At 41.2% G+C, this 26,281-nt stretch overlaps 1 protein-coding gene across 4 annotated transcripts in view; it reads right to left on the minus strand.

Annotated features, from left to right (window-relative positions):
- The window catches only part of ARHGAP8 (Rho GTPase activating protein 8), a 71,825-nt gene that overhangs the window by 38,482 nt on the left and 7,062 nt on the right, over window positions 1-26,281 (minus strand). For 2 of the 4 annotated variants that reach the window (XM_075442920.1, XM_075442900.1), the window contains exons 2-4: window positions 15,293-15,404; window positions 11,742-11,879; window positions 1,723-1,810 (exon numbers count right to left, since the gene is read on the minus strand). In XM_075442920.1, the coding sequence (XP_075299035.1) occupies window positions 1,723-1,810; window positions 11,742-11,879; window positions 15,293-15,329 (263 nt within the window). In that variant the 5' untranslated portion in view covers window positions 15,330-15,404. Of the gene's footprint in view, window positions 1-1,722; window positions 1,811-11,560; window positions 11,880-15,292; window positions 15,405-26,281 lie in introns of those variants that run through there. The other 2 variants (XM_075442914.1, XM_075442907.1) reach the window with 2 other exon arrangements.

Genomic DNA, 26,281 nt, shown 5'->3' on the forward strand with positions numbered 1-26,281 from the left:
ATTCCCTCAGCATACTGTAAATCTTCGACTGCAAATAGCCTGGGACAAGGACTGCCACTGCAATTAATATAACGCTGTTCTGATCCCTGACTTCAGTATTAATGGTATTTTAATGGAAGAAGTAGTAGCAGCACTCCTTCAAGAGTTCTTTGTTTTTTTTTTTAAAAAGAGTTTGAAATTAAAATACCTCTGAACAGATATTCTTACATACAGAGTGCTCATGTTTTATTTTACAGCATGTAAGTTCCTTGGCACACTGCATACACAAAAGCCTGTACTTCTAAAAATAATTGAGATAGTTTTGCGGGCATAAAATCACTAGTATATTTGTACAGTCAATTACCTGTTCCAAGGCTGCAACAGAATTGCAAGAACATTAAAAAAGCTTTACCAACTAAAGTCTTTAAGTGATTTCACCACAAAACACCTAGCAATCTAGGCCTACTCGGCAGTTTTTCCTCAAAACTCAGCATCGGGGTCTAACTACCCAAAGGCAGATCACTTCATGGTTTTATTGCTAGCTTCACATTCAGACACGCACCTTCAGTTCTCTCTTGGCACAGACTTTCCAGCTGAATTTGATGTGGGCTCAGGTACAGTAAAACATGTAAATGGTCAAGTCCAGAAGATTCTGAGGGCTGGAAGTCCTAGTTTCACCACGGCACTTCCTCGCAGAACTGAGGAAGGGTTCTTGGATCTGGTGGCAGTGTGGCTGGTCACACTTCTTTCTTCCTATTCGTCCCTGCAGGCAGCTCCTCCAGGCGAGGAGCTGACTGGTGTGGCTCTTCCTCCACACTCCCCCCTATGCTACACAGCAAGCTCCGGCTTATGGCTGTGGAAACACTCTAGGTGTGAAGAGCACACGAATGCAGCAACGTGGTCTCCAACACATCTCTCCAATAACCTGCCTTCTAATCCCTCTCTGTTTCTGAAAAGTGGAGATAACAGCACTTCGGTCCTTGCCAAGGGTGGTGGGTACTGACGGTTGAAAGGTGCTCAAACATTTTGGCAACTGAGGCTGTACAAGAACTCCCAATAGGTTTTAAATGCTTAACAAGGAGAAGACTCCCATGGCAGAAGACATCTCCTTGTAGTGACAAACTAAAGGCAGAAACATGTCCTGGTACCTTGACGCAGCAAGTTTATAAGGAAGAATGTTGTGATTTTACATATTCACCACCTCTTTTAACACAAAAAACCCAAACATTGCAAAGTGAGATACATCTAAAAATGTTAAGCATAATGTACCATACGCAATAGAGATCTTCTTATAAAAAGAGGAAAATCACTAAGATGTAAATAACTAAACAGCACTTTTTCTGGGTGATTCAGGAGATAAAGAATAGCAAATTAAGGCAAACACTGCTATTCATGAGAATGTATGTACGGATCACTAAAATACTAGAATTTCTCTTTCATTGGTCCTCATCATAAATTCAGTTTTTTAAATACTATCACAATTTATTAATAAAATGAAGACAAGTTAATTTCAGCACACAGTGAACTGCTTCTTCTAGTCAAGATTCCAGGTGAAGTAACTCTGGCAGTTTCATCCACATCTCATTCACTTAATATTAACATTAGTAGGTCGTGCATCCTTGTTCATTTCATTCCTTGCCTCCTGCTTCTCCTTCCTGAAAGCTCATTCACCTGGAAACAAGCTAATAGAAGTCCACATATAAAATGTAAAGTAGTCCACGCAGGAGATTAAGAGAAACTTACTCCAGCAATCTGGTGTGATTGAGCTGATGGGAGGGGGGCATACGGCAGCAACTGAACGTAATCACCTTCCTTCCAGAATTGTCATCACCTAGTGAACAAGACAGATAGTCAAGACATTACTCACTCCTGCAACGGGACCGCAGTGATCGAAAGGAATGGCTTGTATCTTCCGACGTCTGGGACTACCTCTATCTCCCATCATTACACAAAGCATATTGCGAAGCTTCACTGTCAAATCACGTCGCCCACAGAAATGAAACGAGGCAGCTGCTGGGCAAATGAGGAAGGTAAGCTGAGAAAGGCATAATCAAAGGTGGGTGGGGGTGCTCAGCTGCTGACAGGGAAGACTTCAGTCCTGCAGTATTCAGTCATGGAAGAAAACAGGCCTGCTTTCCCTAGTAGTCTGGGGAGCGACCTGTTTTCAAACTCTTCATGCCTTCTCTCTGCAATTTATCAGAATATCTCTCTGCCTACAAGCACTGGGCATCTGCTTTGTCACACATCTAAGTAAGATTTTTTTAACTTAAGCTGTTTTAGATACTCTTTTCCAGAAGCACTGCTATGTTAGGATCACATTTCAAACACAAGCAAGGCATACAAGCGTGCTTTTTGTAACCTGGAGCTCCCTGTGCCCACCTCTTAGTTCCTCTGACAAAGCATAGATTACTGCACTCCAGTTCATTCACTCTTTGCCTCCTGACAGCTTCACCCACGCTGTCTGTATAGATAAGGCTGGTGTTCACGCCATGCCCACCCACACCCAAGTGCCACTAACTGGAAAGCCAGGTGCAGAGGTTAACTCCTGCGTACACTGAAGGTAGCTTGGCGCGGAAGACTGAGGCGGTAAGACTTTAACACGCATCTGCATTAAAGATACCATTCCTTCTAAAGCAGTACCAAAACATCCCAGAAAATGTTTTAGACTGAATTCATATTTCTTGGCCTAATTTCAATGTTCAAAATTATATTTGATCCTTGCTTCTATTGCCACTAAAACATCAAAGTTCGGCTGTGATATCAGTAGGAGTACAATAAAGTTAAGAAATGGGGTTTTTTTAGATATTACTTATAATTCCATTGCTCCCTTTTCAACCCTAATTAAGTAGGTAGGTGTAATGGATAAACAAATAAAAAAAGAAGTAAAATGGGGAAATTGAATTTGTAACAGTCACTTAACGAAAAAGTAAAATCACATGAGCATTTCCATGAAAACTGGGCAGAACAGCTTCGGACCACTTTAGCTGTTCTGATTTGTATTACTGATGTTGGTTCAAATTACTTGATCTGAACAAACAGAACACTTCTCAGCTTTGCAAACACACATTTTCCATGAAAATCCACCGACAGCAATATGCTTTCCTTCATTCAGCTCAGGAAGAGACGTCTGTCCTCACCTGATTCCATGCTAAGAAAAAAAATTCAGTTTTTGCTTTGTCCAGGTCCTACCTAGTTGTGCTCAGAGGTCATGATAGGGCAGCATCTATTTAAACCCATTCCATTTTAGGTGCAGAAGGAGAAAAGGGAGGGAAGAGATGAGATCAACACTTAATGACTTTTCATGTATGAACATGGACTGGGAATGACCATTTGCATTATCATTTCCAAGCCTGTGTTATCACCAGGAGCTGCACCACACAATCCTTCCATTGATTTGCTGAGCTCTACCTTAAAAACCAGTTAGGTTTTTCTGTTTCTTGCTCCTCCTGCTCACCTCTTTGACAACTAGCAACCCGCTTTCTCAATTCCAGTCTAAAAGTCAGAGCAAATTTGTACAACTATGTTCGTGTGACAAAGACATCACTCAGACGAAGCATCTCTAACATCCTGAAGGACTCTCTGGCAATAATCACATCCCCTCCTAGCCTGTATTTTACTGCTTGTAAACAAGTTAGATCTTCTCTCTCTTCCCCGACCTAGCTGTTCTCTACCCTGCTCCACTCTGAATGCATCTTTCCTAAACACAGGTGACAAGAGTTAGGTAATAAATTGCAGCTGAACATCGCATACAGGACTTAAAAAGGTTTCCTACTAATGTCAACATCATTGTCTTTACTGAAAACCGAGATGAAGAATTAATTTAATTTGACAGCTATACCTGGATGATCTCTGATGGCCACCCCACTCTTCTTTCACAGAAGATAACTTCTCTCTTTTTTATTTATACAACCAAAGAGCCTTCTGATATTTGCTTTAACATCCTTGAAAGATCTAACTCTGCTTGAACTTTGGTAGTCATCACTTCAGTCCTGTAGCTTTGACTTCCAAAACATAGCCTTATCTGCTGCCTGGTTCTTTCTTCCTGTTCTTTTTTGGCTAACTGCTTATTTTTATCATCTTTCTCAAAGGTGTTTTTTCATCCCACAAGGCCTGGAGTCTCTTCCCACATTAAATTAAATTCTGACTCCTGGGTTAACTAAGGTGCTTGAGCACCACTAAAGGCAGAACATGCACAACACCACAATTATATGTACTTAGATATGTCTGCATATTGTTCTTAAATAGGCCATAATTTATTTCCTGAAATTATTTTAAGTGCTTTATTTGACATTCTCAGAGTACTTATAAAGGCATTATAATGTGACATGCATTAACAAAATGGTGTATTAAAATTAAAACATTAATAAAAGATTGTTCTCTAAATCATGACTTGTGAAAAAATTGCTGTTACAATGCACTGTAAAATTTTTTGTTAGAGACAATAATTTTTATGAGTGAAATAAATCTAAGAAAGGTTTCCAGTTAAATTACTAAATGGGTCACTAATTGTTACTGTTGGTGACAGTCAACTGCTTGAATTAAGTGCCAGGAAAAAATAACCAGCTTTATAAAAGACTGCAAACAGATACACTTAGAACACAAACAGACATAATTGCCCCGTTTCAATAACGAGAAAACCAAGGCAAAGAAACATTCTCAAAACCACCAGCAGAGCAGAGCACCTCGTTCTCCCACCCCGCAGTGCCACACAGGCAACAACAGCAAACCAGAAAAGGTGACCGAGAACCTCCAATCTACGAAAAACTCAATAAAGCAGTGCCAGCTTCCCCTGACGACGGTGATGACGGTCGATGAAAAGAAAGAGACCGTTCCATCTTCCTAGCCATGACTCGTGTTCTGGGCAACATCCAGCTTTGACACCCGAGCCGCAGTGCTCACAGGCAGAAGCAGGCTGCCTTGCTGGCCACCCAGCTGCGACTGAGCACCCTGAGCAACTCCCATCGCACTGCTGGAGCCTGCTTCCCAGTCCCACACAGCTTGCATCCCACCACCCTGAGGATGGAATTTTTACCCACCCATGTGAAAGTTTGAAGGTAAAATGGGGAGTGGCAGTCATCTGCACATTCAAAGACCGTAGTTTCAAGTATGCAGATTTAAAATCAGAACAGAGTATATTTTTATCCCACAAAACCTCAATTTCCCTACTACTTGGACTTCAACAAGTTAGAACTGAAAGATGCCTCATTCTCTGCAGGGGACAAAGCTAAAAAAAAAGTGCAGTATCAGCTCTGGTCCTTGATGTTTCACTTTCAGGTTAAAAATGTCGTGTTGTATTAGCCTATTTTATTTCATAGGCTGACGTCACCAAACGCTTTCAGATGAAAGCCGATAACCTGTTCCACCCTCTCTGGAGACTGTGCTCCTGCCCTTCTCTTTCTGCACTGGTTCTGAGCTCCAGATATTCAGGAGGCATTCCCAAAGACCGAGTACCTTAACCGCTTGGGCACTCGCGCTCCTCCAGCCACACACCTACGCCTTCGTAAAGAGTCCCCGGCTCCGATCCTGCCCTCATGCACAAAAAGGGCGACAGGCTGCTCTCGCCCACGGGTGGGAGGCTCCTGCCTTCGGATCGGGCACCTGCTGTCGGGCAGATGCACACCTGGGCTGCCGCGGGACTACCAGCCGTGCTGGCGGTGAAGCCCCTCCTGGGAGCACAGCACGGCAATGCCAGCCCCCTCCTCCTCCTTGGTGAGGAAGGACGGGCGTGTAGAGAGCACTCCGCAGAGTAAGTTTTATGCACGCTAAAATACAAGCTGTCTGCTGCGGTTTTAGTTGTCTGGATTTCACTGAAACAGACATGAATCATACATCGCTTTTCATATCAAACTTTGCAGTAGAAAAAAAAAAGGTACAGTAAGACACAGGGAAGGGCAAGTGGGAAAAGGGGATTGTTCTACTTTTTAATTAAGAATTTGGATGGCACAGCACTTCCTAATTGGTTCTTGCAAATGAAAAGGGTTTTTTTTCTAATGATACAGCTCATTCCAATTTGCAAATAAGGTCTTTTGAATGCTGTAATTTTAGCATGACTTTTTAAGAGCTTTTGTTCTGATGAAGCTAAACATTACTATTTTATAAGTGAAAAGTGAAATAACATTTTACTTCACTGAAGCTTGTCATTATCACATTCCAGCAAAGCAAGATCCTAAAGTCAACAGCAGCTTTGCTATTGGTCTCAATGGGAGTAGAAGCAGAGTCAAAATCCAGGGGACTTGCCACAACAGTGAAAACACTTGCTCACATACTTGTTTCCTTCACAGAATTTAAGTTAGAGAAAATGAGTCTAAACCTCAGTTACACTATGTTAAATGGCGAGACAAACTGCTTTCAAGCCTCTTCCTACTCTCTACAACTCAGGGACATACTGGGTCACAAAAAAGCCGCCACGAAACTTTTGTGTTTTTCCTAGGCTGAGTAGTGGACAGTAAACACACCCACAACTAATCCACTGCGGGTCTCTGCTCATCCATGACGGCAAATTTCTTAGTTAAGAAATACACAGCCAAGATAACACAGCCGAGTCTCGCGTTAGCAGGAGAAGCTTCTATCTTTAGCTGTAGAGATTTGAGTCCTCTTGGCATTGATCACCTCGGCTGATGATATGAAAATATATTACAATGGATATTAGCCAGCTTAAAGACAAAGTATTAAAATATCCATCCTAACGCTTATCCTTTGGGACAGAGACTGGATCCAGCAAGAAAACACACAGAATGACACCAACTCTAAATTCCAAGAGCCAACTCATTCTGATTTCACAAAGTTCCCCTTTTGCGTTCATTCCTCTGGATTCCACTCGTGTCCACCTGCTTATTTAGAAACCACCTTTCTGTGAGAGGATTGCACCTGCACTACACCAGGCTGATTCTGGAAAGTGTTAAAAATTGCAATTAAAATCAAGTACATGCTCAGGTGTCTTTCTAAACAGGAATGACTATGAGTGAATGTTGAAGAGATTTCCAACATCAGGAACCTTGCTCATTCCGCTCTGAAAGCAAAGATTCCCCATCAAAGATTCCTCCACGAGCAATTTTTCTTTTAAATTTTGTCTAACAAAAATATTTTGCCATAGCACATTTTCTTCAGATCAGCTGAAAGCAAAAGGATAGTTTGCTTTTTGATGTAACTGTTTACATTTCATCTGTGCTCCTCAAAGTATGTAAAATCACTTGAACTACGGGTGAGTTAAAGCCAGTCCTGAAGCTAACCCCTTTAATGTCAGCACAGTTATATCTGGCTGACTCTCTGGACTAGAGCAATGCTCTAGTTTTAAAAGGGGCACTGAAAATCAAAACTGCTTTTAGTGATCAAAATGCTTTCTTTGCATAATTCACAGAAAGCATAAAAAAATTTAAGGACAGCAAAGAGACAGCAGAATAGTCGAACAGAAACAGTTACTTGGTAAAGGGGAAAAAGCGCGAGGCTTTTCTTTTTAGTAAGGTATATTCTGATGTAGAATGACTTGTGGTATATTGTCAGGATACATTTACATTTCAATTTGGCACTTTGAGCTATCATTTATTTTAGCAAGCCTCTTGCTCTATTAGATGATGTTTTAAAGCAGACCCGTTATATTTTCTCAGCTTCAACAAGAAAGCACGTCCACACATTTTGATATTATTAACTCAGTTTTGTCTTTAAAAAAGACTCTATAACTTACAGTCTGATGTTCAAAGCAAGGAACACAGTAAATAAAGATTTATTTCCTTTCACATTCTGAGAAGAAAATAGTTGGAGAAAGAAGCAAGAAGAAAACTGGTGCAGGATGTGGAAAATCCAAGTACAATTCCTGTCGAAAGGATTTGAAGCCAACTTTCTGTCACTCAGGCAAGCTCCTTCTTCCCTAGAGCAGGGAATACTTTTCATTGCCATCAACCTTTATTTTGGAGCTCCTCTCATAGCAGTTGAGAAAAACATGACAACACCCCAAATGGTTAGGACACGCTCTGTAAAGTGCAAACCCCACATTAAAATCTGCTCTTGTGCTGCAAACAGGTTACGAACCAGAGCCCTCAGCTTCCTTCTTGAAAAGTGCCCAAGTCTTAGGTCTCTCCAAGGGATTGCTTTTGTTTTCCCCAAAGGGTACTCATGAAATAATGTCAGAGATACTGACTTCAGGAACACCTTTTGGAAATAAAAAATTAACAAAGTAAACCTTTTTTTAAGGAAAAAATATCCTCTTTAAACCTAGTTCTTTCCTGTGGCAGTGCAATTTACAGCCCACAGGTCTGCTCTTGAAGGTACTGCAAGCAGTAGCAAAGCTGTCACTGAGACTGAAAATGATTAGGACTTGTATCTTAGGCTTATGAGGTAATTCATCACAGTTCCTCCTTATATGCTACGAAAACAAAATTACAACTTTCATTTTCACAGTCTGATCTACACAATACTATTCTAATCAGTTTCTAATGCACTGGTTCATGCCTGTGTCTGGTTTTGAAATCAACTGGATCTTGAAGAAAAATACGGACAGTCTCTACAAAGACCGAGGCTGGATACCTGAAATCTTTAAATAGAACTAGGAAAGCAATAAAAGGCTAAGAAAGGAAATACAGATTTAAAGCAACGATGGACTTTGATTCCATTTACAAATTTTGCCTAACATATAGAAGTATGACACTTGCAGTTAATGACAACACAGGCATCGGAGACCGAGCCCTATTCAGCCAGCACATACTCAGCGAAGGCACTGCAAAAAGTTGTCAGCAATCATACTACAGAAGCAAACTACAGAAAATAAGGAAGTTTGGTGCATCATATACGCTTATATTTCCCTTCCATTTTGCCACAAAGAAAAATAATCTTGAGTTTCTTTTTAGGCAACAGATTGAAATTTCTCCTTCAAAACAGAAATAAAAAGGACTCGCATTGCAGCACTGTCCCATATACACAGTGAACGGAGCAGTCAGCTGCACACTGGTATCGGTGACATAAATCAGTCTACAATTAACAAACAACTATTAGAGCTTATCTCTTTTTAAAATGTCCCCTACTCTTGTTTAATTAATTGTATTTTCACACTACATGAATACAACTGAAAAAATCTCCTTCGCATATAGTCAAAGCTGTTGTTACGGAAAGCAGGTATGAATCATTTTAATTTGTGAGAAGCAAGAAGGAATTTCAGAATTTTTTTAAAATTAACTGTTGGAAACTAGATCACTATAAGAGATGGATGAACTACTGCAAGTATTTTCATCTAAATCATTTCTTTTTCTTCAATCATTTCAATCAATACATCTCACTGTCTTTCAATCACGGAATTAGAACTGCAGGAACCGCTTTCAGAATTGCTTTAAAACAGCTATTCCAAACACTGAAATTATATTTGTCTTATTCAAAGAGATTATTAAAATCATTATAAGCTAAGTACGTATCATTTAAAAATTATTTGTTTCAAAAGGGACTGCCTTCCCATCTTGGAAAAGCCAATCTGAAGAGCTCATCCTTTCCTCACTTGAACCTATATCCAGAAAACATTCAAACCTGACTCCATGCCAGTCAGCACTGGGGATAGGGAGGTCTTTCCACAGAATGTTTGGGGTTGGAAGGGACCTCTGTGGGTCACCCAGTCCAACCCCCTGCAGAAGCAGGGTCACCTACAGCAGGCTGCACAGGGCTGTGTCCAGGTGGGTCTTGAATACCTCCATTTGCTCCAGTGAATTTAAACTAGGAGTATACCTGATGTCTGGACTGCATTCCAAGCAAACACTGATACAGAGCAAGTTCCAAGGTGAAACTATGGAAGCTACAGATAGGTCTCCTCAAAAAAACACCGTGGCTTTCACTCCACTATACCGAAGCACATTCCTGTTCTTTAGCACAGGAATAAGGCATATGCACAAGGTGAAGCCAGGCGGGACTGCTCAGGGAAGGGCAGGCTGGTTATCATTCTGTCCCCACCACATGTTCTCTCTATCAACAGCAGTAAAAGCATGAATTTTTAAAGGCAGCTCTTCTGGCACATTTCGTCTTCTCATTCCAAAATTTTCCCCTTTTTCGAGTTCCACCACCCTGCTAACTCTTCCAAGTCAAAAGACAGAGTCCTCCTGAGACTTTGAAAGCTACAGTTTTTGTTTGCCTTGGTAGTAAGCAATTTTTTCTTTATTTATTTTTTTAAAACAGCAAGAAACGTCTCATTGGTCAGTCAAGAACTTACTAAGATTGCCAACTTGTCCCCTTTGCCCTCTGTATGGAGGGATGGAGAAGAGGAGCTTTCTCTAAGTACAGACTCAGGAATTTTAGCTCAACACCTGGCAGCTCTGCCAATAGCTGCAAAAATGACGATAGTTACTCCAATGAAAATAAACACACAAGGACCCTTTAGAATTAACACCAGCTAAAACAGACAAGTATCAAGTGCTTATGACTTCCAGGGCAGCTTTGACTGGATGAAGAACAATCTACTGAATAGTCATGGCGTGATTAAAGTCGAAGCAGTAAATACATGACCCATCACAATTTGATGTTGAGTATACTAGCAGGAAAAAAAAAGTCCTAAAGATCTCTTTTGAAGCATCATCATGTAGCAGTGCCTATAACAGCAGATGGAAGAGGTTCTTGGGTGGACAGTTAGAGTGACTGCGGTGTATCCAGTGTGTCAACATATCTATTTCACACTTTGTCACTTTGATTTCAATGGTTTCGTTAGTAACTTCTATCTCTTGATATTTCCTTTAGAATCACAAGAATGTGAACCTGTTATTCCTTGTTTATGGATTTGAGTCTTATGTTGGGGGCTTAGTTTCAAAGAAGGTAAAAGGTAATTATATCCCGTGCGTAACTAGCTTCAAGAAGAGAAGTTAATATTGATAAAATTCTACTCCCACTATAAGTCAGAAGTCAAATTACCACAGATTTCACTGCCCTAGTCAATCATACTGCAATAGGGACTGGTTTTGCTAAAGCTGATATTCACAGGGATGACACCATGTTTATGGCTCAAATTCAGGAAGGTACCTATGTATAGCCCCATTTCATAATTTTCCTCAAAAATCATAATCTAGGCTCACCGAAAAGCATATACAACACAGCACAACCTTAGACTTCATTAGGTTAAGCAGTATTAAATATCACTATTTGTTTCTTATTGTATATATTTCTTTAGGACTGTGATTATTAATGCCATATTAAAATACGGAATGAATACTTTCAAGAGGTGCTTTCATATCATAAATATGCCTCACATGTCTTTTATGTTGCTAGAATGCTTTAAAAATAAATAACTGTAAACATTAAATGATCCAATATTCAAACACCACAGCCTCTCTCCGTGTCAAAACGGAAAGTCACACGATACAGGCAGTTAACACTTAGGTCAACAGTCTCCTTTCTGCCTCTTGTTAGTTTTTATACAGTAACCATCTCTCTTCACAGTTGCAAGCCCTTTCCAAGGCAGACTAGAAAAACGATTACGTATGGCTACACAACACTTCAGGGTATTCCGAAAACAAAACAGCTTACGCTGAAATAAAGTGCAGATCTGTTACAGCCCCAGTTAGGCCTCTGATTACAATACATTGCTATAGTTGTATTTTAAAGTAAGACTAAGCTCAAATACCTGTCTCATAATTCATCTGTAGAAAAGCGCTGAGTTCACATATTATTATTATTCAGTTGCTTTTCAGGAGGAAGGCTGAAAGCACCAACATGACTCCTACGCATCACCCTAAGGAGCAGAGTAAGTAAAATGTGGTAAGGGATACAGTAATCACGAAGCCGTAGCATTTTTCCAAAAATACCTGCTAACTGGATGATGCCATGTCTCGCAACATCATAGTAAGGGTGATTGATATTTAACTCAGGATCCTCAAATACTGGAGACATAAATGTTTCTTCCTGTTCTGACTGTGTATCTTCCACTTCTTCTTTCTGCAGTTCTAAAGGAGCAAGAAGAAAGGACACTTAAGTGCTAGCAAACAAAGAAAAACTTTTGCCTCCGATACATTATTGAGGGGTTGAATTTTAGCTCAGTTTGACAAAATCACAGGGTTTTATCCCATTTGTTGCAGCTTCAGATCAGTTTTTTATTCTTTACCCTTTGTCACACGTGGGAAAAGCAGCCCTTTAATAAAGCTGCCTTCACATGCTCCTTCAGATTACAATCTGCTGCGATGCTCATAAAAATCTCGACAATGACTGGACAGCTGGCAAGCTGTGACCTCGCTATGCACAACTGCTGGTATTGTCTCATCATTGCCTACACTCCCACAGTCTGCTGCTCTCCATCCACAGCTTCTTGTCTTTTACTTCAAGGTTGTCGGAATGGGAAAGTCAAAGCCTCAGTACGCCAACGTGTGCCTTGACAGCTACTCCACATTAACACCCCCCGTGAGCCCTCGCTGGGAGCAGACTCGTTACTTTGCGTAAAGGTAGCAAAGTGCCAACAAATCTCCATCGCAGCTCTGGCAAAGTCCACTGTTTTCTTGAAATCCTTTAATCTTCTGAAGCTGCAATAGGCAAGGCAGCCAAATCTCCACCTAGCATCTATTCCAGCCAGAGGCCAAGCAAAGGCGTGAAAGTCTGCTAAAAAGCCTGGTGAAATCAACGGGCATCCTTCCCCCACCTTCAGTACACTCTGGACTAGATCTTCAAATCTACTCTGCACTGAATTTAGCAATACAAGGTCAATTCATCTTGTCCCAGAGTTTTTTTGTTTGGTTTGGTTGTTTTTTGTTTTTTTTTTTACAAAGTTTTTTTCCAAACTGTTGTAAGGTTCAAAAAGAGCTGATCCTAAGTACATACCCAAGTCACCACAGATTCTGGGATAATTAGTGTCACAAACCTTTCTATGCTATCCAAGCCAACAGTTTTCTAGAAACTAACTGAAATAACACTATATTCACACATTAACACACAAGTGACTTAGTGGCTTAAGGCAAGAAAAGGTACACATAAAGAGAAATATTAATGTTCCGAGATGGTGCACCACTCCCTGTATGTCATCTGTCTCTTCTGTCATGTTTTAATAAGGTGGAATTAATAGTTTCATCTATAACACTAGTAGTGCCACTTTAAAAAGTACTTAAAGAATATTTTGCCTTCTGATCATCTGTGCATTTCATATGCCTTGACCACCACACAAGACACATTCGCGCAGAGAGAACATATTAAGTATTGATGTCAACCAGATTTAACTGCCAGTAGCTAACAAGTGTTAGAGAAAAACTCTTACTAAGAATTTCAGAATGCTTTCCACTCACAGTTTCCCAGTATCTTTCTGTCCTGTCAACAGCCACACGAAATCTTCATTGTCTCATTTTTATTTTTACCACGGTTTGTACCAAACATGCATTTCACAAGGACAAAAAATATCACAAGTGGTCGGGCATCTCAAAGAAAGTGGAGTCAAGAACACGCATACTACTTTTAAATTTCTTTATGTCTGAATTCGCATTAAAGCCTCCTCAGAAAATAAATCGGCAGTCTTATAGGAAAAAAAAAAATATATCTGCTTTTAGAAATACACCATTATAGTCGTCCTCATACACACAAAAACGTTAAAATTCTTATTATCATCTCTAAAATGTGTATTTTTCTACTCTTTAAAAGTGTAACATGTATAAAAAGCTACAGTAACCGTAACTAGAAAAAATTTCTATCATTTTGAAGACTGTTTTTGTGCCAAGCGCCAGGAGGAATAATACAAATATAATACAGTATATAAATTTCACAATTTTTTCCTTTGTTGTATATTTATGTCATGTTAAAACTCAGAACAAGGAACACATTATCTTGTTTAGCAGGGTTTTTTCCCATATCTGAGAACTGTAACCACCTAAAGTAACAACACGTTGCGAAGGGCAGATAGAAGAAAAAGAAAATGCTATTCTGCGGGGATGCGAAGCAGGAGCTGTGAACCGTTTGCCAGAATCCACTGCAACTTTACAGGCTTTATTAAAAGTGAAACATATATTCAATGTATACACAAGTTAAACACTACAGAGACAACCAGTATGTTAACTGCAGCCTTTGGTACGGAGAGGCAGAGGCCAGCTCCTTCTGCAAAAAATTATATTGTACTGTGCTTAAAAACAGACACATTTCCAACAACCAGGGGTAAGGATTTGTAAGCAAAGCATAGATACCAAGCTATCTGGCTTTGAGACGTAGCAAAGAACTAGAGAAGCAAAGTCAGTACACTCACCTGTTTGTATTGCATTATTCACAGGGACTAAGGAAGTCCCAGCGCCTACCGAAACGCTAGTCAGCCCGAACCTAGGGGTGAGGGCCTGGCCCAGGCTGCCCGGGGAAGCTGTGGCTGCCCCCTCCCTGGCAGGGTTCAAGGCCAGGCTGGATGGAGCTCTGAGCACCCTGGGCTGGTGCAAGGGGTCCCTGCTCATGGCAGGGAGGTTGGAACCAGATGATCTTTCAGGTCCCTTCCGACCCAAGCCATTCTATGATTCAAGTAAGATAATTCTTCGTGTATTCTTTTTCTTTTTCTTTTTAAACATGTGAACGAGGGGACTGGAGCTCAAGAGATGCTTCGTAATAAATAAGATTCATTGTCCCAAACTGAGTGAGACCTCAGCTCCATTTTTCTCCTGCAAATGAGCAAATGATAGAGGAGTTTATTGCCCTGCTCCATGAGCCATAGCAGAGGACCATCTGTTGCTACTCACACTGTTACCACTGTTCAACCCAGGTTGGTTGACAACATGAGGGGCCTGATCTGGAGCTTGCCAACACCAAGGGGAAAACAGCTTTCAGTGGATTTCGAATCAGGCTCTAGGAGTAAAAAACCAGCCTGCTGCTGCTGGAAGTCATGACATGGACAAATCAAAGCTAAGGTGAGGGACAAGGAAAGGGAGACTGAGGTGGAGGGTGAGGTGGGGGAAGCACTCTGGAAGACTCTTGCTCTGGGGTTCAGCCTGGCATCCTCAAAAATTCAAGAAAAAAAAATGTAACACTGATCTTTCAAAATGATGAGGTCCCTAATGCCATGGTCATATTGCTCAGCTCGAGTAACATCTTTGGAGATAACATGCAATACAGCAATCTCTATGCTCATTCAATACTTGTCTGTTTGGAGTAATGACTCCCATTTGTGCCACAATACGTGATAATGGTGATATTCTAATAGCCTAGAACGGCACTAGGAACATCTACCAATAACTCATAGAAGCTGCATGTATTAAACTAACCTTCAACCCTAATGGCTTTAACAGTGGCTGTAACTTCTATTGGATTGCTCGAAGAACGTTGGTGAAGCCTCTCACTTACTGAGGATGATCTATTAAATCACCTGTAACTCTACACAGATGCCACTTGAAGTATCATAAAAAATATTTACCTATTTCAGCTAACTTCTCATAGTCAATCTCAGACATGTTTCCCCTTAGGAACAAGGCTCTGCAGAACCTGCTAACTAATTCTTGCAGGATGAAATGATCCTTGGGTCAACCCTGCAAAAATAAACAGAAGTAGCTGTTATCGCAATGTGGCGTATTTTACACACAATACAGACACACAAAGCAAACAACCACCACCTCCCAAATCCTCCTGCCCAACTGTTGCTAGGGAATGAGCTCATCCACAGTTGGGCACCATTTTCTTACAACACAGAGTACTGTAGCAGTGTTTTAAAACAGCAGTCCAAAACAAAAAAGCCAGGTGCAATAACAAGGCTTTCAACAAACTGATCTGGTCAGGGGGGGCACTGCAGTTCTTTTTAAAAATACTTACATATTCCACATTTTCAATGATAAACATCAGAACTGCAGATTAATTCACTTCCAGAAAAAATACACACCTTAATTTTTTCTTAATTTTATTTCTCTGATGAAGAAGTTATATACTCCATAACCTCACACCAAAGTAACTTCTAGCAGTTTTAAGTTTTATTACGGGAAATGTTTTACACCACACATTTCACATGAAAGCTTCATGAAAATTTCAAGAGAGCATTAACATATAAAAAACTGAACAAACAGCACTTCCTGTGCGTAATCAGTGCTTTTTGTCAAACACTCTGCAGAATGCTCTGTAAACAGAATCCTCAGTAACACACACAAAGTGAGCATCAGCAGCAAAGAACATGACTTACAAGACACATTTTCCCAAGCAGCTGCTTCAGCAGCAATAAGAGTACTTCCCTTAAATTAAAAACCCAGACTCAGCTGTGGAGGTGAGAAAGAAACTGAGCTTTTCATACTGCCCTTTTAATTTAATTTCACTTCAAACCCCTGTTTTGCACCAATTTGGTTTCATCTAACCATGTTAAATAAAAAGCAATCAGGCACATTTATGGCTTGGTTGTTGAGAACAGGATTTTTGTACCGCTACTTCACAGCGCTGAAACTGGGAAAATATTGTGGACCAAAAAAAGACCAGACAGTTTACCTGCTTGCTGCTGCCCACGCTGCACGTCCCAAAGCTGAAGGAGGTTTACTCCAGATCCTCAAGTCTGAAAGCTAGATACTACCCTTTTTTTTTTTTTTTTAACTAGAGAAGGGATATGCAAGTAGTTTTCTAGAAATAAAATGCACATCGACAAAGCAACTAATCATCTGCTTAATTAGGAGCATGTGTTTACCTATTTTGCTGAGGAGGGATCAGTCACGAGAGTGACCACAGGTACTACCTGTGTGAACTAGAGCCAGGCTCTACCAGCTAACACAACCTCTACCCTTTGGGTTTTGGTTTATACAGGCTAAACAAATTTGCATCCCAGTATACAGCTACAATACCCAGGTACTACAGTAAAACAAGTACCTGCCAACCATTCTAATCTTCAGCTTCTGACAGCTCTTGGAGGTTTTCCATAAAGGTTCAAAACATTTCATAGAACTGATACTACTGTAATAGTAATTATGACCAAAGGCAATCATGCATTTCCATAACTTGCTGTACTGCAGATAAAATACGAACACGCTTCTACCACTTTGAAGATTTTCAAACACTTACCAACTATTTTATAATTATCTTACTTATTGCTTTTTGAAAATAATTATCACCATTTACAGGAAACATTCAGTTTAAAAGCACAAACACAGGGAAAAGTCCCATTAAGCTCCAAAGAGAAAATTATACAATTTCTCACTGAGCAATAATTTTCTTAAAAAAATGAAAGCAATTCTGGGTCCAATATATTTCAGCTCATGTTAATTTTACCACAGAATCCCAGCATGGTCGGGGTTGGCAGGGACCTCTGTGGGTCACCCAGCCCAGCCCCCTGCCCAAGCAGGGTCACCCACAGCAGGGGGCACAGCACCGCGGCCAGGCGGGGCTGGAATATCTCCAGAGAAGGAGACTCCACAGCCTCCCTGGGCAGCCTGGGCCAGGGCTCCGTCACCCTCAGAGGGAAGAAGTTCTTCCTCGGGTTCAGCTGGAACTTCCCAGGCTTCGGTTTGTGCCTGTTGCCCCTTGTCCTGTCGCTGGGCACCACTGGAAAGAGTCTGGCCCCATCCTCCTGACCCCCACCCTGCAGATATTTAGAGGCATTTCGAAGGTCCCCTCTCAGCCTTCTCTTCTCCAGGCTGAACCAGCCCAGCTCCCTCAGCCTCTCCTCGTAGAAGAGATGTTCCAGTCCCCTCCTCATCCTCGTAGCCCTCCTCTGGGCCCTCTCCAGCAGCTCCTCATCTTTCTTGAGCTGGGGATCCATGGTATTCAAAATGATAACTCCATTGTTGTTTGTAACTTATGATGCAAAAATCACCTTAGTGACTGATATTCCAACCAATAAATAATTTTATTATTGTTATTCTGAGTGGTATTTAGACATTTCTGAAACTAGCAATTAGCAACTAGTGTGATAATGCATGACTTTTTAGCAACTAATTTGTGGCAGTATTGTAGATGATTAAGTAATTCACATAGTTTGCTCATAAGTACTTGGCACGTTATCTGATCATGTGAACCTGCACTGGTCAGGAGTAAAGGGTCCGTAAGTATCTACTTCATATAAACAAAATTTTAAAATGTTTTTGAAGCAAAGTGTAGTTGAAAAAAAAGGAAAGCTGACTTTTTCTATCTTATCTGAACAATTTGCTCCCAGCTTTTCTTCCTAAACAAAATGTTTACATTTTGTAGGAATGCAATAATACTGAGACGTTTTCAAAGGGCTCAGAATTCAACCCACAGCTCACACTTGTATTCACACCTCATAGCCTCCAACTCCACCGAGTATTTCAAGCAGGCCTTTCTGCTCTTTGCTAAAGCTGGAACTTGATCACAATAAGCTTTTTGTGATTTATTTTTCTGTGACATTTTTCAATTTAGTTTTCATAGACTACTAACTGCATTCAGCCAAGCTTTCAGCACAAAGAAAGCCAATGTTCAATATATCTGACCTGCACAGACTTCATCCCAGCCAAACAGTTCCCAAAGCTCTTACAAGGAAATGCGGTACTACCTTCCTTCTAAAGTACTATTTATACCAGGCCTTTCCACCCTAATGATTTCACCCGTAAATCATAAATAAAATCATAAGTCATAAAAACTAGGCTATATCTTTGACACTAGAATGCTTTTCAGGTGATGTGAGTAATGAAAGTCTCAATGAACTGATGGAACAGGAAAAAAAAAAAGCTATCTTGTTGACTTCCCACTTGAAGAAAACAAAGATATAATCCTTCGGCTGCACAGCACTGAATAAAAACCACGTTCTCCTTCACACTAATTGCTAACGCTACAGTGAGAAGTAGCAGCTCAATCTAAAGAGGACAGATTTAAACCTCTCTCAGAACCTGCTGAAAAACATCTGGCTTTTCAAAACCAAAGTTACTGTACAAGTGAGAGCAACTACGACAGAGTTAAAACCTTTGCAAACGTTCAACACACAAAGTTACTAGGAAGCTACAAGTAATTTAGACAGAATCAAAGAAGGGAAATGAGGGAGAAGCCATCTGCCTGGTTTTCAGCCGATTGTTCCCTTGGGGAAGCAATTAGAAAGTTTCCAGTTACAAGCCAAATTTACTGTAGCACCCTCGGAAACTGATTTCCCGTTGACCACAGCGTTCTCTGCTCCTAGGAGATAACATAATCTCCTCAACAGCGTTCCACGCCACAGATCACTGTTTCCAGTAAACGGTCAGATTTAGCGCCCTGCCCCACCTCAGCCCCGCCAAAAAGGCAGCGAAAAAAGCCCTGAAACGAGCCAAACTACAAGCCTTTCATTAATACTAGAAATTTGGAAGTATTTTCAAAATACCGCATCCTATATCCCTCCATCAGCAAGTTTATTACTTACTGACGCCTCTAAAAGAGCATCACTTCATGGAAAACGAAGGCAGCCACAGATGCAGAACCGCCTGGTAACGAACCCGCAGCTACAGACAGCGCAGAGGAAGGCGAGGCCTTCCTCCCGACATTTGTCAACGCACTGGCGCCTTCGATGCCGATTCTTTTTGTTCACTCAGCTGTCAGATATGTTCTTCTTCAAATTTAAAGTGTTGTTTCTCTTTTTTTTTTTCCCCTACGATGTTCTTGCCTTCTGCTGATCTTCTTTGTTACTTGTAAAAGGTGCGACACAGCTCACCACGTAACATCAGTCTGCAATTTACATTTTGACAGGATGAAAATTCTGCACAAACCCAGTATTTGCTAAGGGTATCGTCTGCAGAACCAGGTAAAGTGGTTTCATAAGATTATTATTTATAATACTGCAGAAACTTTGCTATGGAATTTACGAATGCAGAAACACGTGAGCTGAGTGCATAGCGTACTCCTGAAGTGTGAATTTAACACATCCTGCTTTTCTTACAGCAGGTTGTCTGCACTAAATCTCTTTCCTCAGTGACATCTTTTCTACACGCTGTCCTCCAAAGCCAAAGTGCATGCTCTTCATTAGCAGTCTCTTTCAGGCATCTGACATCATTTATTTTCATGTTCTTTATCGACCGCCCATTCTTTGTTGGCAATACGTTGGTGACGATCAGCTGGGCCATCCATAGGAAGTACACGCCAAGACCGACAGCAAGAGCACGTAGGGTTGTGGTTCTTTGGGCCTCTTATTTGAAGGACTGATTTGGAGCTAGCTCAACTACTGTAAAAGCCTGCCTTGCTGCTCCAAGGGCCTGCCACAACCTAGAACGATTTCCGTGACAGAATAAATAAAACCAGAAGGATTACCATATTTCTACATATACAACGCATGGATTAGCTTTTTAAAAGGAAACGTTTGCTCAACAGCAGAGCAGCTGTACGCCCCTGCAAGCAGCACAGCTGATGGCAGCTTTCCTCCGCTGCTCCCCATCCCGTCGCAGCCTTTCCTCCAACCAGTTCGCTATCCAGCTCCCAGCCGCTCGCTGCAGCAGCACTACAGCCCAGCCAACCGTTCTTCTTCTCCCAGCTCCTGCTCCCCAGTTTGTGCAAAATGCTGCCAGGGTGGCTACCTAAGGGCACGGAGGACATACTCGCTCATTTTAAAATACCAGTATTCTTAAACCTTGGCATTGAGATCTGCGTCACAGGTGAAAATATTGGAAAACCCTTCCTTCTTTGCACTTTCTACAAATTATCATACAGTAGAAACTCCGAAGTTTCACTTCGCAGCATTAAAGGCTTCACTTTGGGGGTTTTTTAAACCTGGTGGTGCCCCACTAACACTTCCCAGCTATGCTCTCTCCTCTCCCTCTTTACTCTTGCTTCTCCTTCCATCAGGCCGCCATTTACACCACCCATGTAACCTCACCGACAGCAGAGGATTACACAGAGGACCCAGATTCCCCTGAACTCCCGTATGCATTTGGCATAGTATTTCCCCCGGGCAAAAAAATCCCACCACCACTTTCCCTGCGAGAGCTGGTGCCTCATTTGCCCTCCTAGCATCACGAGAGCGGGCAACAGCCTGCCACTGCCACACCGAGAGGCTGCGGGCAGGGAGGAGATGGGGTACGGCCCCGCTCGCTGCTGTACCTTCACCCGGCACCACGGGACGGAGGAAGAGGGAGCGTATAACCTACGGCCACGCTGCTCTCCTGTCCGACAGCTCGCACCTTCCGGAGATCACGCAGTGGTAGAGATGCGCGACGCAAACACCCAGCTGTACCACGCTGGCCAGAACAGAAAGGGGATGCATGTAGGCAAAAAAAATCCACCAAACAAACAAACAAAACCACAAAAAATGGATGAAACCGTTCTCAAAACAAAGGGAAATTGATGTTTGCTGCAATGACTTCTCCTTCCACACCCAGAGCCAGTACAGATCGACCCCACAGAGCCTGGAGTCCCGCACCCTGCGCGGACGCCAGCCGTGTAACGAGGCTCCGGACGCAGCACGCAGAGCTGCACAGGACTGACAGACCCTGTTCGACACAAAACCACCGTGAGGCCTGGAAAAGCAAATATTCGAGTGTTACTTGCACATATCAATATCAATGAGAAGTGTTATTTAACCCTGAAATCCAGGAAAACTTAAACAGCTTTAATTTTATTAAATTTTCCATTTGGGCTTTAATCCCAATTAATTTCACTACTGTAGTAAGTTCAATTGATTTTGGTGCGGTAAAGATAAATGCAGAAAAATTCCTAGAACTTGCCACATTTCTCCGCAGTGTCAGCACATTTTTAATCAAATTTTCCATGAAAAATTCATTTTCAAAGGAAAAAATAATTCAGCAAGTTGAAAAAAAAAAATGGACTTTTAAGGATGATGATACACAGGTTGGTAGATTAATATTTACATTTAGAAAATTACTGTTTTGAAAAGTTCAATACAAGTTTACAAAAGGTTATCCAACTACATATGGATATTTCAATTAACTTTAAAAGCATAATTGCTCTTCTTAATTGCATCTATACAAATCGATTTCCACATCACTTCACACACAAAAATGTCACGCCACAATTTAAAGCAAAATATTAGAAATATTCCTGCAACTGTTCGGCATTAAACTGGTGCATAAATATTAACAAGGCTTGGATTCTTACATGTGAATTTGACACCTCTGCCCTTTCAGAATTCACAAAAGCAGCGTGTCTCGACGTGGCACCACCCTGACTGCGGACAGCGTGCTGCGGGTACCGGAGAGACCGGTGACTCCACAGAAAGGGGAAGCGTTTTTAGCAAAGACGACACGTGTCATTTTGAAGCATCCTCTTAACTCTCGTTGGTTCAAACCTTGTGTAGAACAAATATTTATTAATGCTGCAGGGAGGGGAAGAGGTGCCGACATGCTACTTGTTCTGATGATAAATCCAACTTCAGTTTCTGATGCCACCAACTGGGTAATTTTTAAACCAGCACTGCATGCATCTAAAGCAAACCTCCCCTGTACGTGAAATAGATAAAGCAACGTTTGCTACAGTGGGCAAGAAAGTGAATTCTCAGCAGGGAGGATGGTAAACACTGTGTAGCAGACTCCTGAAATGAGAAGCTGAGTTTTTGCTGGATAGAATTATTTTTCCTCTCAGAGAGAAACTTGGGGGAGAACAATATATTTATTAGCTTTTTTTGGTCTGTGGGTTTTTGGGGGGTTTTGTTGTTTTGTTGGTGTTTTGTTGTTTGGTTGGTTGGCTGGTTTTGGTTGGGTTTTTTTGTTTGTTTTTGTTTGTTTTTTGTTTGTGTGTTTTTTTTTTTTTTTTTTAAACATACACACATTTGTGTATAAGAAAATTTAGACCATAATTACCTAAAATAGTGAAGATGCTGGAGTGGGAAAGGTACAAAAGTACGGGGTTACTGCCTAGTGCAGCACCCCCCGCCCCGCGCCAGGGGCTGTGCTGCACTTTGGGACGTCCTTTACTGTCTGCCCTGGGCCCTGAACAAGCCCATAAACCCACCTCTGCCCACTCCCGTCTTTCCTTTGAGAGCTGACCCTGAACTGCAGGCTGCCAAGCAGACCTGGATCACCTAATAACACATTTCCCCACAGTTACATACGATGTCCAGTCTCCGAGTATACTGGAACTCGCCTGCCTCTCAACTGCGGGACCGGGGCAGGCAGGCAAACAGAGCAGGCTCGCTGTGAGCCTACGGGCTGCCCATCACTGGGAAACCAGTGGCACACTGCCTTTTCACTGACCATGAAACACATAAGCACAGCCTCCTTCCCCCGCCCCCACATACCTTCTCTGCTAGGAGTCAAAAATCTATTTATGGAAAGAATTAAGCATGTCAGAGTGAAAAAGAGTTGAATCCCTGCTGCGTATGACTATCTGCATGTATCAGCCATTCCCAGTGCTGAAAGCACTAAAGTGCACGGGTAGAAATAATCCCTTTACTTAGCAAAGAGGTTTTGGAAATACTCTTTGCTTTCTGAAACAGTGCAGCTATTTTCTTATCACATCCACTCGTTCATCTGGCACAGGGCAAGCACACGGGGGGGGAAAGCGCCTAATGTATAACCAATTAACAGAAAGCCATGTAAGCCTGCTGTATCGTTAGGACAAAATTATCTGAACACGGCCAAGTGGCTGCAATATGACATACTAAACCACCATTTTTTGATTCAGCGTAAATGTTTATTGACTAAACAAAGATTACTATAATGTAATCATAATAAACATTAATGATCAGTCCTCTACGGAAATTGGTCTCTAAATTAATATACTATAAGACTCACTAATGTGGCAGAATTATGTTGGGCTGAACTCATGTTTAACTAGCGCTTCCACCTCAAGGGATTACACACTTTCAATTGTAGGCAAGTATATTTTTAAGATTGTGTTTTTTAATTAAATTAATCTGACAAGTTACTGGACAAAGGGTTGGTGTATTATGATAAAAAGGGGATTTTTAATTGCATAATTATTCACTGGAGACTCCGCTGGCTGGAATAAATTAGGGCTTTTAAACTAAATTAATATTCTTCTTATATTTATGCAACGCAAGCCAATGTTTCCAGTTCTTGTCGAGATGTAGCAATACCCACACTTAACCTTCACCCCTCCCAACTCCAAGCTGCACCAAAATGAAATAGTACTGTAAAGACCAGAGGCTGAGTTCCAAAGGCCATTTTAGACCGTGAACATACAGCCCATGTTTGGCTACTAATCTCAATTCAAAACCAAATAAAATAACAATAACGGCACCTATAATTCCACTGTTTCTCCATTTGCACTGGATTGTTTCTTCACCAGTGCACTGAAGACCCAGCCAGTTGTTCGTGTGCCCGAAACAATTATTTCTCCGTTAATTCACAGGTTTTCAGATTAAACATTTTCCACCCTGCCAATTTGTAAGTTACCATAACTCACTGCGCAAGGCAGGAAATTTAGCACTGTAACGCCTAGTAGTGTTTTACTAGAAGAATTCAATGCACGATACCCATGAAGCTGCCAGAGCAGTCCAGTAAGTGTTCCAGATGAGAACTCCGTCATTGATCTGCCTGTACCCAGGGGCTTAGGAGGGCCCAAAACAGTTCACATTAGATACCATCAATGTAATCAAGCAGCAAAAACAGCCACTTCAAATCTGACCTTGAACCCAACTTCCTTCCATAGGCAGTCCACCTCAAATTTCCTCTCTATTCACATCAGCACATCCCACCCTCAGAATCTTCATTTTTCAAATTATGTCCCATGCTAGTTACAAATGAACAAAAACTGAAAAACAGACTTACATTTCAAGAGCTTCAGCTGTTTTCTTCATGTTAGCATTGCAAAGATTGTGTTCAAACGCTTCTTGCTCATCTTGCCACCAAAGCTAAAACGCACTAGCAACTCACACACACTTTATTTTGCTGGCTTTTGCAAGCAAAGTTTTGTGATAGGTAATGATTATGGAAGAGCACAAAGAACTCTTGTATGTGCAAAAACACAGAATAACATTATAAATTCGTCAGTCAAGACTATGGAGTAAAGGGAACTAGAGGAAGAAAAAGAAATAGCAGAGGAAAAGGAAGGAAAAGGCAGATCTTTTACTAAATTGTGAAGGCTGGGGAAAAAAAAAAAACGCACCCAACCCTAAAGTTAGACTAAAAGTTTGAAATATGGCTAACAGGCTTCCTGTCCATTTTCATCCATGTTTGCTATGCCCATGTCTTTTAGGGGTGTAATTCACTTATCTGGTATGGCACACAGAAGACTAGCTCCAAGAAGACCAGCTAAAATCCGCATGAGAAGCACCTCGTGCCAAGGTTCAATGATACTCTAAGTGTTACCTTCAAGTTCCCTGTACTGGACTAGAAAAACTGAGCTCACAGGAAAGAACGAAATGACACAGCATAAGCAAATTCCACAAATCCAAATTTATTCAAACAACTTTGGCAGGTTAGCTTTTTTATCAGAAAGATTTATGTGGCATCAGGTATCTCCTGTCCTCCTGAAGCTGACATAAACAAGGTTTTATGCTTTTTTTTACTGCCTCGATGTACTTTGACTAAATTGACAGAAATGGGATAGTGCATCACTGCATGATGTGGATCAAGTTTTTATTGCTGGCTGATCCACTTCCATGTATATTTGACAATAATGATTGTGGAACCATTGCCCCATTATAAGGGCTTCAACCCTGAATACATCATCACCTTATCCAAAGGTATTCGTCTATATTCGTGCACGTTACAGAGAACTCTCAGCTGAGAGACTGTGGAAAACGAAGTTGTAGCAGTAGCAATGGTGGCTGCACAATCACTTACCATTATTAACTGGGTTCTGCAATCAGACCTTTTCCATACTTTAACGAAAGTCAACATCTAAAGAAATCTTACCAATTCCCTATAGTCATGTAAAATTACTCACTGTCATTGCACCTGGTTTATTATTAACTTTCCCTCTAACTGCACCCCCAAACAGGCACAAATCATCAATCTAGGAAGGAATCAAAATTTCTAACATCTGGAAAATAATAAATCCTATTTCCCATGTAAGAAACCTAACACTGGTAATATGTTACAGGAACGATGCACATTAGCCCATTAATCTCCATGAAGCACTACTGGCAGGCTCCTCAGAGGTACTTAACAACACCGGTTTCCAGATCTTCTTGAACTTTCAAACCTCCATATAATAATTGCTGCACAACTCTAAAGATACAAGTGCACCAGTTGTATACACATTTATTTAAATCCGTGCTAACATCTAACAAGACCACACTGCTTATTTGCTATTCTTCTGCCAGCGCATCACAAAAATGGAAAACATACAGAAATTTTACATTACTTACATGTTGAAGTAGTCTTCAGTGTTGCTACAGTCTATAATGTTGTTACAGGCTAAAGTACTACTACAACAGAAGCGACACAAAGGTCTGAATTTAAGCAAGGCATAGATAGAAACACTGTGGTTTTTATTAAGCCAAAGAAGGCAGCAGGGTTAAAAAACCACGGGTAGGTTTTCAGGCACTCAAATCCTTCAGGTGACCTCAAAGAGAAGCTCGTGCAACCAACAACTTCGCATA

The sequence above is a fragment of the Opisthocomus hoazin genome, chromosome 1 (genome assembly GCF_030867145.1).
Source record: "Opisthocomus hoazin isolate bOpiHoa1 chromosome 1, bOpiHoa1.hap1, whole genome shotgun sequence".
NCBI classification, from domain to species: domain Eukaryota; kingdom Metazoa; phylum Chordata; class Aves; order Opisthocomiformes; family Opisthocomidae; genus Opisthocomus; species Opisthocomus hoazin.